The sequence below is a fragment of the Pieris brassicae genome, chromosome 3 (genome assembly GCF_905147105.1).
Source record: "Pieris brassicae chromosome 3, ilPieBrab1.1, whole genome shotgun sequence".
Classification (NCBI taxonomy): Eukaryota; Metazoa; Arthropoda; class Insecta; order Lepidoptera; family Pieridae; genus Pieris; species Pieris brassicae.
The window spans coordinates 21933383-21950009 of record NC_059667.1 but is presented as its reverse complement, the minus strand read 5'-3'; the positions used below and the strand labels follow the sequence as shown (position 1 = coordinate 21950009).

Genomic DNA, 16627 nt, shown 5'->3' with positions numbered 1-16627 from the left:
CGACTATCGATAAACGACAGATCAGCTTCATACTATGAAGTAAAGGAAAGTAAAAATAAACTTGAAAATTAAATCAAATATTATTCTCTGCAAAAGATAGTCGAAGAATTGAGATATTAGGAGTTCTCAAAGAAATAACTTTACTCATACATGCATAATCATGAGGAAATCTTAGTAACATTGTATAACATGTAAGGAAATTTAAATTCGTAAAATTTTTACAAGACGTTACTTCGAATATGCTGAGTCAATTACTCAAAGTACCTGTATTTCGTAAAAGAAACAATTCCAAATCACTAGTTTTATCGACAAGTGTAACCACTGGTAGCAGCAATCAGGTGGCAGTCAGCGTATAATCATTAAATACCCCGCGGGGGCGATGACGCCGCCCGCCCGCCCGCGCCCAATTATGAAAATACGAACAAAATACATTTAAATTTCATACGACCGAAACTATCGATACCGATTGGGTATTGTCACAACACTTCTTTGAATTAAGTACATTTCTCAGGAACCCAATAGAACACCCCTAACTTAAGTTACAAGTTAGGGCTTTAAGATGGGCTTGGATGCCATTCTTAGATATAAGAAAATATCACCTAAAACGTTATAGACTGACTAATAATATCCGAGATAACTACTGAGATTTGTTTTAAGTGTATAAAATAAATGTAGATTCATTTGCGAACTAAAGTAGCTATTTACTTCAAAACATATTGAATCAAAGGAAACTTTGCAAGAGGAAAATTTTAGGGTCGGGAAATAAGTCGAAAAAATCTCCGTAAGCGGTCTGCTAATAGCAAGGTTTTATTTTAAAACTTCGCCCGTCTCAGGGATCTTCAGCTTTTCAAACCGGGCTAGGGTTCGGTAGTTCGCCCTAGTATTTTTAAAGCGGACAGCGCCCCCCTGCGGCATACGCGGCGGCCCCCTTGCCCCCATCACCCCAACTCCCCACCCACACACGGTAATACCATAACGGGGTGCGAGCTATGACGAGATTATCTACGTACGTATATAACCGTACAAACGTTGCCTATGTACCAGGATCACATAGGTAAATAAGCGATGACTTGTGTACATAGCAGCATTGATTTACCGGGCCGGACGTTGTCATCGCGATGACGATTACAATATGGTTCAAGTAAAAATGCCGCGGCAAGTGGCTTCGGGCTGATCTGCCGATTTTTTAAACAAGCTTAGCTTAACCAACCAACCAGCTGTTGAACTAGAATTTAAAAAAAGCAAGCAATTGTTAAATGAAAGGTACCAGGGCATTATAACTTAACTAAAGTAGTTCATTATGGATCAAGTTCCGATTGGAAGCTAAAATATTATTGTTTTACTAAATATATATGAATTATACTAATTATATAGAATATACATTACGTAGCAATTAGTAGATACTTAATATTCTAAAAATCATTAAAATTTAGTTTGTTTTATTGAGATTTTTATAAAGAAAAGCTTTTAATAAACAATTATATATATATGCAGGTTTATAGCGTAGGTCCGGTTTTGCGGTTGGATATCAATTTTATTAATTAATAAAACTAATATAATAGTTAGCCAAATAGTATTCAGGATTTCTTTTTTTGTAGATAATGATGTACTCTACAAAATTGTAGTACATGACTTTGCTCTATTGTCAATAGTTTCATCAGCCTAAGCGATACAGGATTTTTTTTATAGGTAATTATCATATCTTGCATTACATTGTCGCAGTTTTAATATGGATCCCTAACCTTTTTGGAAATACTCTATAGCCTATAATAATCAGAAATAACGTAGGATTCGAATGGTGAAACAATTATTAAAATCGGTCCAGTAGTTTTGAAGCCAAACAAATAATTGAATAATTCCGCGTAATATTAGTGAGTTAAGCCATTACAAAATGAGCTACCTAACCTTTACAAGCTGATACACAGAAGGTTCCTTATAAGATGGTTACTTTGTCATCTATATTGTACCAAGTTATATTTAGAGATGGATTACGTATTAATACAGTAAGTAATACAGCTACTTGCCTTGAAACCTCGCGTTCTACGATAAAGGAGACTGTATACTGGTTGAAATATATATTCCAAAATATATTTTAATTCTAAAAAGCATTCTTCGCCTTTTGTCTGGCGCTTTATAATTAAAACTATGATATAAAATATGAAAAATGTTCCGTTTATCGCGATAGTCGCAAAAGGTTTCTGCATCTATTTCAGTAATTAAAAAGCAAGAAAGAAAATCTTTTGTTACTTAAGCAAATATTTATTCGCCAGGAATCAAACAGGATATCCACAGTTAACAACGGTATTGTTTTAAGTTATCATTTATTATTAATATATTTTACTTGCATTAATCTTTAAACAACTCCAAAGAACAATAATCGAACATCGTTAGCTAATTCGAAATTCAAAACCGTTACCATGGCTACGCTTTTTTATTAAGACCGCTAAATACGGCCGGATATGTCACATATGACATTTAGTGTCAACCATTGAAACACATTTACCCGCCAAAAAAGTGAAATATCAAAAGTAAGTTAATGTTTAACCAATAGTTGTAGTTTAAAGATCGTTCTATCTCATACAAAAGTGTACAGTGGTCCTTAAGCGGCGCCTAAGAACCTCACGAGGCTTGCTAGGCGAAATTTCAAAGCATCTGTTAGGGGGCCTCCCACCCGTTACGCTCTTTGAAGTGTGATAAACTTGTAAAGGTTACTGCAAACTGAGCTGAGACGGATACAGTGAATGAATTTGTGGTGGTTCAACTTCCAGTACTTAATATGATTTAGAAAATTGTTCCTATACAAGTAACATACAGCTACTTTTCAACACGGCATAAACACAATTTGACAGAAAGAGACGAAACACATTGGTTTAAACTAATTATTGTTTCAATTCATATTGTGTATTTATTTAATTAACCTAAGCCCACTTGACACATGTCACAAAGTGGTTTTTTTATTTATTTGTAAAACCTAGCTTAATAATAGTTTAATAAAAGTATAATAGTGTGTTTATGACAAAAACCATGGCGAGATGATACAGACGAGCGCTTTCGCTTATATCTAGGTGACTTAATTATGATGTTTGAAACACTATAATATATGTAAACTAATATAACACCATTGCTGCGTCAACAGAACAGTGTATCGTACAAAGGAATTAATTACATATGTAATTTTAGTGAGATAAACCTTTTCATAGAGTAATTAGTTGCCTTGCCGAATTTTACAGTTTTTAAATACGTAAGCAGTTTTGCGTTAGTAAACCTTCTACATTATGAATTACTGTAATTCCGATACTCTGTGACCCGGCCCTAGGAGCCCATTAAAACGTCGCGGTGCGGTGTCAGGCCTCCATCGCGAATTCAAAACGGCATCCAACACTTTCAGACGGCTTCTACTGATTTGATATTTACTTGAAATACACTTGATACTTTTGTACAAACTCTTTGTATAAAGCGACTAAGACATCCTTTAGTTGAGACAGAATTTGTAAAGTTACTTTAGATATTTTTAATGATATAACTAATACGTTAACAATATACAGTCACACCCCCCCCCCCTATAAAGCGATTTCCTTACCCCATATAACACGGAGATTTCTCAAATTAATATTTTTTAGTGTGAAATTTATTTATAATGAATGCTTATGTAAAATAAAATCAAATTAAAATTAATAAATTCTTTTTAAATTGTTTAAAAAACGGTTTTACGTGACTCACAACGCGATTTCCTATAACGTGGTCCGTGTTGTCTGCATTACTGATAAACGAAACGGAGTACCAATTTCATATTTCTGGAAGTAAAGCGCTAATAGTTATATGGGGTATGTATGCCTGACACTATATTTTCAAATTTATCATGGTACGAACTGCTTTTATTTAATTATTAATTAATAAATAAAGAATTAATTGTTAGGTGCCGTTTTTTAATAAGAAAACTAAACTAAACTGAGTAGAGTTTATCTTACAACTACCAGGATTACATAACATACTAGATACGGCAAAGGGCTAGTATTCGCGTGCAAGGTCGCCCGGCGCCTCAATGGTCGTTCTACAGTTACTGTCGCTGTTTTTGTTCATTTTACTTATTTAGTAATTTTATTGAGAGCGACTTTTTTCATGTCATTTTAAATGGGAGTTTAGCTTTTTGCTAAAATTCGTGAAAAATGAATAGTTATTTTAGGTTACATTTAAGTGGCTTTTGTGTAATCGCGCAAAGCTATAGAATTTAATTTTATTCTGATAGTAATGAAAAGAATTCTTAAATTACGATGTTATTTTAAAACAAATTTTGTTATTCATAAATTAGTTTATCCTCTATTCGTTAACTTACAATATGACCATAGTACTCTTTGTTAGCCCCGTCCCCATCCCGCTAATGGGCATGGGGCAGGCATTTTTAGGCTTGGTTGCTTTTTTGAATCATCTATGGCATAAAGCACGACAAAACAGATCAGCCACAGTGCACTGTCAAAAAGTTTGTGTGTGTGTGTGGTTTTGTAAAGAACATGGACGCTTTGTTTAGATTTTGTACCAGGAAATTATGACAATGTTGCACCACGTTAGTTAATTTCAATGCTTAAGTATTCCATAGATCGCACATTTCATAATTAAAGTTACATTTTAATATAAAAAATACAATATGGCTTGTTATTTTGCTAGTTGGAGTAAAATTAAGAATCTGCAGCATTCGTGTTATATAAAACTGTCCACAAATAAATTACAACGGTAAAACAAGAAACCTTATCCAATGTATCTCTGTCATCTGAGACTCCGCCATTTTGAACCGCCCTCGGCGGGAAAACTGACTTTGGCGCCAATTTAGAAGCGTCGTGGCCAGTGTTGCCATTTTCTTAATAACATCTTAGATATTTTAGGGCAGCGTATACTTTAAAATATAAAACTGAGGAAGTATTTGTACCTTTTAAAGAATTTAACTTTAACTAGCTTCCAAACAAACTTCGAAACGTCCATATTTATTTATTCGCAAATATTTCTTAATATTATGTCAATTGGTTATATTTCTTAGTTATTTACATTTATTTTTTAAAAGGGCCACGGTTTGACATTGATTGTTCAAAATATGTTGGATATAAATATTTTCTTTAATTGAACCCGTGATTTTGAATTTTTGCGTTAATATAATTATTTCCCTGTATAATGGATATACATGGTACATCCGAAACAAAAAAATCGTTATAATAACCGTATTTGTATTCAATTAGCAAATAATGACAGATGGTTGATGGCTATTTTGTAACATCATCCGGCCAAATTATGAAGTACCATATTACGTGCTGAAACGTTAATTAACCAACAATCCTAATAAGTAGGGTTATATACGTATGAATTCCTTTAATTGCATTTTTTCTGCTTACTACTCGGTTAATAATAGATGGGGCCTTGAGATAGTGCATTGTATAACTTCGTTTGATGCATTAGTAATAAATAAAAATGATCTATGGTTTTGACTGTTGTCAAAATGCAATTTGTAACAATAATTTATTACATTGTGTATCTATTTAGTTAATCATTTGTATTAGAACTCCAATATTACATAAAAAAACGAAAGATGACGGCGCTTTTTATCGTCAATTGTCAAACGGAAAGACAAGCGCCTCATGTCTGTCATAAGACAACAGATTCTGTCACTAACCTCGCCAACATAACGAATTAAAGTTTCATTGGAAAACGAGTGTTAACTTGTTGCAGCGCTAAAACCATTGTATTAATAAATAGCTAATAACGCACCATATCGTCCTCAAAAAGAATACTTAAATCGATAAAAAAACTTTAATAATTACCTTTGGCAGAACATGTTGTAGCAATGCACCAGCCTTGCGTTTCGCCGCCATCTTGGATTCACTTGGAACACTTTTGTCTTTGGTTTCAATAATTACAATTGACAACTCAGTTCATTAACCCCATTTCATTTGCTGTAACTTTGTTTATACTACGATTGCGTTTTTAAATAAATAAATGTACTTTTTGATCCAAATGCATAAGAAGTGAAGATTGTGAATATATTTTAAAAGGCCGACGTTTTACCAACCAGCTCACGGGTTGAAATTCCAAATATATTTGTTTTTTTTAATGTAAATCGAAAGGTCTCTTAGCTCTCAGTTAACAAACTGATTCCCCCTATAGACATTTCCAAAAGAAGAATTGTTAGGCTCTTTTTTTGAGTGTCAAATTGTTTCGGAAATACTTCAGTTGTTATACCTATTTTAACTAAGTTTTAATCATTGAATAAACATCGTTATAACAATTAAATCCACGATTTTCAAATTGCACTATAAATTACAACAATTTTAGGCCCCGTTATTTCTAGAGAGCTGTCAAAAAAAAATTAAACCTTTCAAATTGTATCTAAGATTAGTACTATATAAAACTGATTTGAGTTAATACGCTCAAATATAAGAGCTTTTATTTTGTTCCCTTTGGAGAAGACTCTTGGACCGTGGGGTTCATATGCACAGATAATTAAAGATATAAGTTAGTGGGTGGTACGAATAAGTATCAAGAGAATGAGGGAATTCCAGCATTAAAGGTACAGTAACGGGGCCAACATTTTTGAATTTTAATTATTATTACTATGTAGATAAATAAAATATATCAGTGGCGCTACAACCTTTTTAAGTCTGGGCCTCAGATTTCTATACCTTTTTTATGATTGTCAATCTAATAGACAGTTAACAATCCGGTTAAAAAGCCCTACTACTAGCCCACCGCCTACTTTTAGGATCTAAGGCAAGCCTCACGATGTTTTCTACCACCGTTCGGCATGGCTTTTTATGTAGGTTTAGGCTTGGCTTGGCTTCACTTGGTAGTAGGTTTTTATGTAGTTCTTTTTGTTTGCCTCTGCCTTTGCGTGCGACTCTCATCCCTGAGGTCGTAGTTCCGATCCCCGGCTGTGCACCAATAGATTTCTATGTTCGCATTTCATATTATATAACATTCGCTCCAACGGTGAAGGAAAACATCGTGATGAAACCGTCTAAGACCCAAAAAGTCGATACTTGTCTATTAGATTAACAAATGATCATGAAACAGATACAGAAACCTGAGGCCCGGACCTAAAAAAAGTAGCGTAACGCCATTGATTGTTATTTTAAAGAATAATGTAAATACTGTATATATGTGTGTTTCATGTTAACTTTTAAAAGTCAGGACTGATTTTAGAATCTCCGGGAAAACGAAACCTATTGTACGAAAGGAGAGACGGTTATATTTTTATTTTGTTCAGGATATAAAAACAAAGAATTACACATATTTCTATAGATAACCTACATGAGGTAAAATAAACTTAAAAACGGGTCAAGTCGGAACAAAAGCTATTTAGAATGATAGTTTTTATGCAAACTTTTAAGCCCTGATTATGACAAATACGACTTGAAAGCTTTTGTGATAGCAATAGAAGACATAACGTTACTAGGAAGTATTTTGAAAAACAAGGAATAATTTAATTTTTATCTATATAGCGATTACATGGACTACTGTTCTCACATCAGGGCATTTACCATGGACAGTGTTCAAAGGAGTTGTTTGTATTGATGCAGCTGAGTTTCATCATCAAACGTCGAGGCAGAATACGAAATGATTACATCGAACGTCTTTCATCAACTGAGCGTTTCTTAAGGCAGTTTTTGTCACCACCATTATGTGGACCAGCTGCCCACTGAGGTATTTCCGAACCAACTTAGTGTGCTTTAAGAAAAGAGCTTTCCAATTGTGAAAATCTAAAAAATATTCAAGTTATTTTTATATATTTTTTATTATTTGTTTTTGGTGGTTGTTTTCGTACGAATAAATGTATAACGTATAAGTATCAATACAGCGAGAAAATGCCACAATTAGATGAGACTACAGAGAGAAAGCTTTTTAAATATGTTTTAATTTTATATATATTAGTTTTTAATTATTATTACTATGTAAGTTAAGAGTATTGTAAATACTGTTACATATTTTTTTTATAATTCTATTGTTTCCGGTAATTGAAGCACAGTCACAACACTGTTTGTGATTACCACTATACCATTTGTATTTTTTTTATAGAATTTACAGCACACCCGAAAAAGACAGTCATTGTAGCACATAGAGACCCATTGTTAGTAGTGCGTTGCCGACCGAAGAAGTAAACTCTTCTTTAACAATTGGGAGTCAGTCGTATCTCTCACGGAAGACTCCCACCGGGAGTCGATTCCACAGTTCACTAGTTCGCAAAGGGAATTCTTGTGAAGCAGACTGTAGAAGACTTCCAGCCATCAAGGTGATTCATGAAATTTTCAATTGATACGGCTCGTACGGTGATGAATGCGCAGAGGCGATGAGAACTTGAAGAAAATGATCGTTGGTAACACAGAAGGCAAAAGATCACGTGGCCGTTCACCAACTAGATGGACCGATCAAGTGAAAGACACATCGTCCTCAAAACTGTACACTGCCATAAAAGACGCGCTGGACCGAAACCGGTGGAAACAGATAGTTCGCTCTAGAGGCTTCGTGGCTGACCACGACGCTCAGACATGAGCTGCCGATTAAAGAGAGTACGGTGATGAAACGGGACAGATCAACCCAAACCTTCAGAACACACCGTACGCACTACCTGTTTCGTATAGTCAAATGTACATACAAAATACTAATTAAACAAGCGTAAAATATCAGTACAAATTAATTAAGAGGCGATTAAAAAGCTCTAATAACCTACTTCCAGGCAGAATGGAGATAGACTGGTAAACAATGGTTTTCATTCAAATGTATTGTGCAAACCAACGGGCGTTCCCTGCGAAACGGGGCGTTTTTCAAAACGGGGAGATCGTGAAATTAGTACGCGTCAGGGTTCCCTTGTTCAGTTTAACGGGCCGTTGTTTTAAAAATAAATATAAATGTTAACAGTCAATGCTAAGAGGCTATGAAAACTTGGGGAAACTGATCGTGAAGACGGCAACATGTATGTCTCATCGTCCTCAAAAGAAACCGGTAGAAACAGATTGCCCGCTCAGGATTTCCAGAGACTGGGTGAGCAATGCAATAAAACCACCTTGAGTAGTTCCTACTAAGCCGCGTCACAGAGGCTCCGGGGAGCTTTCGAATTCTACCAGGACGATAATGGATGAGTCTCGCCCTGACGGACCGGCCTTTTTGACGATGTTCCATATGCCAGGTAAGTATCACAGTTGCGGTCTAAAATATTAATGATTTATTGATGATTTGAACATTGTAGACAAACTTTGGTTTTAAGAAGTTTATTCTTATTGAAACGTATCGCAACAGTAAAATATAAAATATTTCAGGTCTAAACTATGACTTCATCAAGGTCCATATACCAAGGTAAATCGCAGGCCTATTGAAGCGGATTTACTGCTATTTTACCGATATCGTCCTGAAAGGTAAAAGAAAATCGTCTTGCGATATTATAAGATAGCCAAATGTATCAGACCATTTGACGAACAAAAGAATCTCTAATTAAAGTTCGTAGACTGATTTTGCATACCGAACCCCTTGATCCCTGACCCGCTCAATGCATTCCACACTGCCCCAGGCCCCTCCGATACACGTCTGTCAATATCACGATCTGCCTCCTATTGATTTTAACATTTTGTTTACTGGCAACATCGACTGTCATTTTAGGGTTACTTGTACGTGCAAATGTTTTTTTTTTCATTTGAAATGCGTTCTTTTTATGAATGCAATTCGTAGTCTGTGTATTATCTCTATCTATCAACAATTAATCTATGTTTTTATAAACAAATGCACTCTATATAAAACTCGTAGTTACAAATAGATTTTTTTTAATGAAATAACTGTAACTTTGAAATTATTATCTAGTTTCTATCAATGTAACGTTTATGTATTGTATATGTTTTAGTTATTATTTTTTTGTTTTTGCTTCTGACGCAAAGGAGAGTGTTATTAAAATGGTTTCTCACAAAATGGACGACTATTTCTAATCTATGGAAACAATAGAAAGAAATACTAGATGGTACAGCAACATTATTTCTTATTTTATTTTTCTTCAGGTAAAATTGAAAACTATTGAAAGGCTTGCGAAGGTAATGTAGGTTTTCTATCTAATTGTGTCTGGTCCTTGATATTGAAACATTAGAGAAAATCTTAAACTTTACCGTAACATTTTGTATGCGGTAATCGAACCTTGGAACATTCAACCAGTGCATCTATTGAGTATCGGAGGCTGTCCATTATTTTTTATTCAAAATTATCTATCTATCTATACCACCAAACCCACCAAACCAGGCTTGCAGGATTAAAAGATCGTCTAATATATATTTCTTAAACGAAAGTACCAGGAAAGAATAATCATAGTGAAGCTTTCAAGATTAGATCGTAAAAGGCTTTTCAGCTTCACATTTAAAGCTATGTTTTGTCCTAGATTTACGCACTAAAAGCATTAAAGATATTAATTTATGGAACAATTGATCTGAAAAAACACTGGACAACTTCGTTACTTTAAATAATACATGATCTGCTCTGACTTTGAAGCTGAAAAGATTATTTGGGCTTTTTATCGAGTCAATTCTTAATACTTGTTTTATCATTAGCAACTATTTAACATTCGTACCGTTTAATACATAGAACATTCTGTATTTATATTAGTTTCGAGGTCATTTACGCGTTTGCTTTTGTTGGAAATCTACAGTGAAAGTCCTTTATTTTAACTTCTGTGTCCGTCACGAGTATATTAAAATAGTAATTTAATGGTGAACTAGTAACTAAGTAATCTGGTGTTTTTTAAAAGAAAATCGATGTCAGTGGTTCGGTGGTGTTTTTACCTTGTTAAAGATTTTACTCGCAAAATGTCTAAACTGTAAGTAGTTGTTGTAACTGTACAATTTACCTAGAACTACATAATTCCATTAAAAGGCAGGTTGGATTATGTCCAACTGACACCGACCTTGTAACAACATGAGACTAGGAATGTATAATGTAAAGGCGATCCTACTGTACTGTATTTTAAGTATAAATTTAACAGATTTGTTTAATTATCTATATACTAGGAGAACAATAACATTAATTGTTTATTAACAAAACTATATCAAAACATACCAGGGGTCTAGAAATTAGAGACGATAGCGCGCTTCGTGTGATTGTGATTGGTGAAACAGAATGACGGATAGAGTGAGTATCTGTGATTGGACTAGATATAATGTTAGTACTACGTTGGCTTTGAAAAGCGATAATTTTTAGAAATGTTACGTGTGATATAAAAGCCGAAAGCCATGAATATTACGACACACACTTCCAAAGATTCGAATATCTATCTATTTATTCGATTTTAAGTATACCTGTGCTTTAAAAGGCGACTTACTTGTAAATTCTACTTAATTCTGTGGACTTGACACTAGCGCGTGAGTCATTATAAGTACTATTTTAACTAGGTAACTAGTTTAAGTTGAAAATTCCGCGCAGCGTGTCCAATAGTGAACGGCCTTCGTGTTATCGTAAAAAGTGCAGAGCGGGCGCCGCATGTAAACTAGCACTTAGGGTATTTATACACTTACCACTCGTACACTAGTTACTTTAATATTTATACTCGGCTTAGAAATTTTCCCTACATTTACATAGTAATAATAATTACAAATTGATACGAAAACCAAAACTTAAAAACTGTAAATCTGTAATGCTGGCATTTCGTTGTACTATTGCGATATTCGTTGAGCAAAAGCACCACATGAAACCAAATTGGGTACCAACCAGGTGCCAACTTGAAAGTTTAATTAGCCGTGCTCCACTTGCTTAACTCCAAAAGGAACAAGTTGGACTTATATTTATGAATTTTCAACTAATATTGATTCAGGGTTTGAGCAAAAACTGTTCTGTTTGTGAAGCACGAAGTGTTTTCAATTATGAATTACGCGCTTATATTTGAGTAACCAAGCAAGTATATCATAGTATGTACAGTGCCTCATTACCAAGACGTTATTCGAAACGGGTGCTGCTGTAACGGGTTCCGAGAACCACAGACACTTATGCTCATACTATACCAAAGATCTTGTACAGCGAAATCGCTAAGCAGTTTATTTTTAAAAAAAACTCATCTATATTACTGGAACTTTTCCATCAGCATTAGTTTTTGTATATTTACAAAAGTCAAAACTCAAAAATCATATATTCATATAGGTAACACAATGTACACTTATGAACGTCAAAAGAGCAATACATTGAATGCTTCTAATTTTACATTTACTGCCAGTTCTGCTCAGGGCGTAGAACGGAAGAGAAGAACTGGCAATAAACTCTCCGCCACTCTTTTTAATCGCCATGTTTTTGTTTTACACAACGTTTGTAAGGAGCTGCAACCATTACACCATGTTCCACATGACATCTTAAGTAAGTAATTGTAATAAAATAAATTAAAAACAAAGATTTGTCCTCTATCGGCGAGAGACAATAAAAATGTAACTAATGTCTAAATAATACGTATTTTAATAGAACAGAGTGCAAACGCGTAGGAGGCTCACCTGATGTTTAGTGACATGGACACTTAATGCCAGAAGGTTCAGGCCAGGCGTAGTTTCTGGCCATTTAAGAATTGATTCGCTCTCTTAGGACCCTAGGTCAAATTGGTTCGGAAATACAATAGTGGATGCCCAACACAGTGATGGTGGCCAAAAACTGCCTTAAGAAACTCTGTGTAATGACGCACTCTTCATGGCGTGCGTTCTACGGAGCTCTTGTTACTAACCGGGCCAATTAAAAGTAGCCTAACACATCTCTATAGAAACAAGTGGAGGGTACAAAGTTCCTGCTTACATGGCCAGACTGAATACATAGGTCTACTGTGACCGAATTGACGTGAAGAACAATTCGTAGTCAGCCAAAACTTTTCAAATAATTGTAATGACTGATGAAAACTTTAACTGAATTCTAGCTGTCAATAGTTACGATCTTTAAAATCTTTGAAAAAAAATCATTTTCTCCGTTAAAGCAGATACAAGACGTATGTTTATAGTCTATAGACCACAGGAAGGTTTTTCATAAAGATCCATCAGATGAAATACCCACAATCACGTCTAAAAGCTCAAACCCCGTATATCGCCCAAATATTCTTTTTCCTATAAACCCCTCACAAAATATATCTAGGAACAATTTTATTAACATAAGAGATTGTAAATCTACTGTTCAATTGTACGTATCTTGTGACCTATTTAGGATATGCTGGCCTTGCAGACCATAAACGCAACACCAATACCTATTTTATGAGGAACCGGAGGAATCCAAAACATCTTCCACTCTGCAAGATTTAATAAAATTAGATAAGAAATTGTGTATATAAAAATCTCGATTTTCATGAATTCTTAGTGATTTTTTTATCATTTGATTTTCAAGTTTGTTTGATCCATCACTGTAAATACTTTGCGCTGTCCGGTTTGATTAGTATCAACAGAAATGACGTGGAATATTTCAAGATGCACGCTGGCTCGGGATTTTTCTAAGTATGTCAATTCCTTCTCGATATTGTTTGTTTAGTTCACGTTCGTAAAAATAACATTCTCTAGCATTCAATTTAAGGGCAAGCTTCTAATATTTTTTTAATTATCCTAAGCGTCTTACCGATAATTGGATGAGATTTAAAAAACTCAACCTTGTTCAAAGGCTGTCCATTGTTATCAGTTTTACAAATAAGGTCATAATTGCCGTAATTTTTATTATCTCTTCAAACTTCTCTGAGAGCCTCCACGCTTTAGTATTTTAAGGAAACAATTATAAAACAAAATCTCAATTAGTTTAAGGTGTTTTGAGATAATTCTTTCAGATGAGAGATGCTTCCTCCCAGAGACATTGAAACGGTTTTACGTTTATACCTTCTTTTTTCGTTTCTTGTCGAAATTTGTACTATTAATAATAATAATAATAGAAGTGAAGTTTAGAAATTAAACGTATTGAGCACAAAATGACTAGGATCGAAGCCCCAAATACAGCTGTTGCATATAACTTAAACGTACTACAACAATTTAGAGGCAGCCGTCTCCAGTTGCTATCTGTTAGATACATTAAATATGATTTTTGGTAATGTAATATTTTGCCTGTTCTAAAATTGTAAATAAAAAGGTTAGTTAGAAATACCTTGTATACTTTAAATTAAATGTTTAAAGCAAAATGCAAAGTACTAACCGTTATCAGTATTTTACCGTAAACAATTCGATTACTTGCGCGCTGCACTCCAAAATTAAAAGTTAGATACGGTAAACTTTTCATGGACTGTTTTTGGCCTTAACAATATATAAATTTAATATTTATATGTGTTTTCCATTTTAAGAAAATACATTTTATTTATCTTTTATATTTTATTTGTTTAAAAGACTCGCTTTTATATTCTTTTTTAAGTAGTGGTATCTACCAGGATCATATAACTTTAAGTAGGTATAAGTTAGTCATGTGGTGCTTCATGTACCACCAAGTGAGCTTCGATGAGTTAGTAACAAGGCCGATTTCACAAAACAATGCCTTATTACATGACAAAGGAAACCTAGCTTCATCGATGGGTTAATTGCAATTTTTTGCAGTCACCACACACTAATGCCAAGGTTAGTACTTACTCATCAATCCATGTATGCACTAATTATAAATACTTATTTACTAAAATTAAAACGCAATCGTAGCACTAAATAACAAACCTCTAACACTTATTTTTGGTAGTTTTTTGATCGGATAGTTTCGCGAGTATTTTTGTGGGATCGCGAAATACGTCCGACAACTGGGACAACTAAACGCACACTGCGAGTGTGTGCCGCGCGGCGATGACTCTTGAAGTGGAAAATGCGCTGACTTGGATTTACAAAGGCACTGATAAGGCTACGTAAAGCGCTTGAAGCTGGCCAGCATTCAAATGACTAACTAAAAAAACTTATTCGATTTTCAAATTTTATTTATGGACAATCTTTCTCGAGTTCCATAGTACGAAGTGACAGGAAGTTTTTATCAAAGACAAAATTATATTTTTAAATATTAATTTCAAATATAGGTAATAATTAAATGTAATTAATATATGAAAGTACTTTTGTCTTTTACAGATTTACAATGCGTGCTACGGGCTACGGCCTACGAAAATTTCGGCTACAATTGGCTAGTGGCTACGCACAAATAAATCTTTTTCTGCTCCGCTGGGCGTGACAGATACATTTTTACTGCTCTTTTACACATAATTTTTTCAACAATTGAAAAATTCAGTAGGGGTTCATAGCAATGCTGTTGTTTACATATGGAACGAACGAACATATTATGGATTACTCGAAAGACAGATTTTTTGCTGTGAATTTATTACAGTTGTTAGATATTTACTATTTTATATGAACTAGTAATATTTATACATTTGTATAAAACGCTATTATTTTCAAACAAACATACAAGTAATGATCCTGCCCAAAGCAACTACTTGCAATCTTTTAAATAACATAGGCTGCGCGATTTGAATTTCGAATTCTTTTTAGTTTTAATTGAAAAAGTTTTCATAGATAAAGAACATTTTTAAACAATTAAGCGTACAGCACATTGCGCTGTACAGAAGCGCTGCATGCGTGAAGCGTTAGCAAGTGCGTTAGTACTTGTCCACCTCCCCATACCGAAATGCATCAATGGTATTCGACACGCACATTGCCACGTAATCGATGAAAAATATACTATTATGGCAACATTTTATATAGTTTAAGCCAGTTTAAGTGCGATCACACCTGCGTACGCTTCACGAAAGGATTAATTGTGTTTCTTCTATAATTGATGTCAAAACTTATTAAGAAGTTATGTATAACGTTAATTAATATTATATAATATTAATTAATATTATATATTATTTTCAGGTTTAATACTTCGTAATTCTTTACGTAAATGTATAATGTATCTGCTAGTTTATGATACCCCAGTACAAATTATAAATGTACTGTCTGTCAAACTCTGTCATACATCTATCTAGATTTAGTTAGGACACTTAAATAGTTTATAGGTGGTAAAACTAGAACAAACCATGCTAAAAATCGAAACTATTTTTCGGTGGCCATGTTGTTTCAGTTATGTAGTGCGTGAATGTGTGCGTACAGTTGTACATAATTACGCATGTGTGCGTACAATTTCGTCATTACCATGCAATAAATAAGCTTCTGATAGATTATCCCAATTAAGCATTAATTATATGAAGTATATAGGTACCCGTGACATCACCTGCATCATTATAATTAAGGATATACCAGCAGTGTTAGTGGTGACGCGATTTTCAAATGTGGTCTGCACTGAAAACAACAACTTTCGTATGTCAAAATCTAAAACGTTTTTGACACATGAGACTCGAACTTAGCGCTGTCTCGACTTAGAAGCGCCATTGAATAATTATTTAGCAAATACAATGCCTATATTATTGCTACAAAACATTTCAGTATAACATAGAACAATACCGACAGCTTCCATAAACAATAAAAAGCTGGACCAGGTTGGCGAAAACTTATAAAAAAATGTTTTTTTATATCATATTTAATAAACTGTCTATAAATATAATAAGCCTAAAATTTGATATCTTGAATTATCTAAGAACCAATACAAAAATATGTCTTAGGAGGCTCGCTTTATTTTCTCTTTCTTAATTACTTATTGAATCCCTTACGACTGATGCTCCCCTGGT

General features: G+C 34.1%; 1 protein-coding gene across 12 annotated transcripts in view; it reads right to left on the bottom strand.

Annotated features, from left to right (window-relative positions):
* The window catches only part of LOC123706659 (nucleolar protein 4), a 101588-nt gene that overhangs the window by 22337 nt on the left and 62624 nt on the right, over positions 1-16627 (bottom strand). Inside the window, exons 1-2 of one of the 12 annotated variants that reach the window (XM_045655953.1) lie at positions 14637-14731; positions 5805-5942 (exon numbers count right to left, since the gene is read on the bottom strand). The exons of 5 other annotated variants lie outside the window; for them this stretch is intronic. In XM_045655953.1, coding sequence (XP_045511909.1) covers positions 5805-5855 — 51 coding nt within the window. In that variant the 5' untranslated portion in view covers positions 5856-5942; positions 14637-14731. Of the gene's footprint in view, positions 1-5804; positions 5985-14558; positions 14732-16627 lie in introns of those variants that run through there. 6 more of the 12 variants (XM_045655949.1, XM_045655954.1, XM_045655955.1 and 3 more) reach the window with 6 other exon arrangements.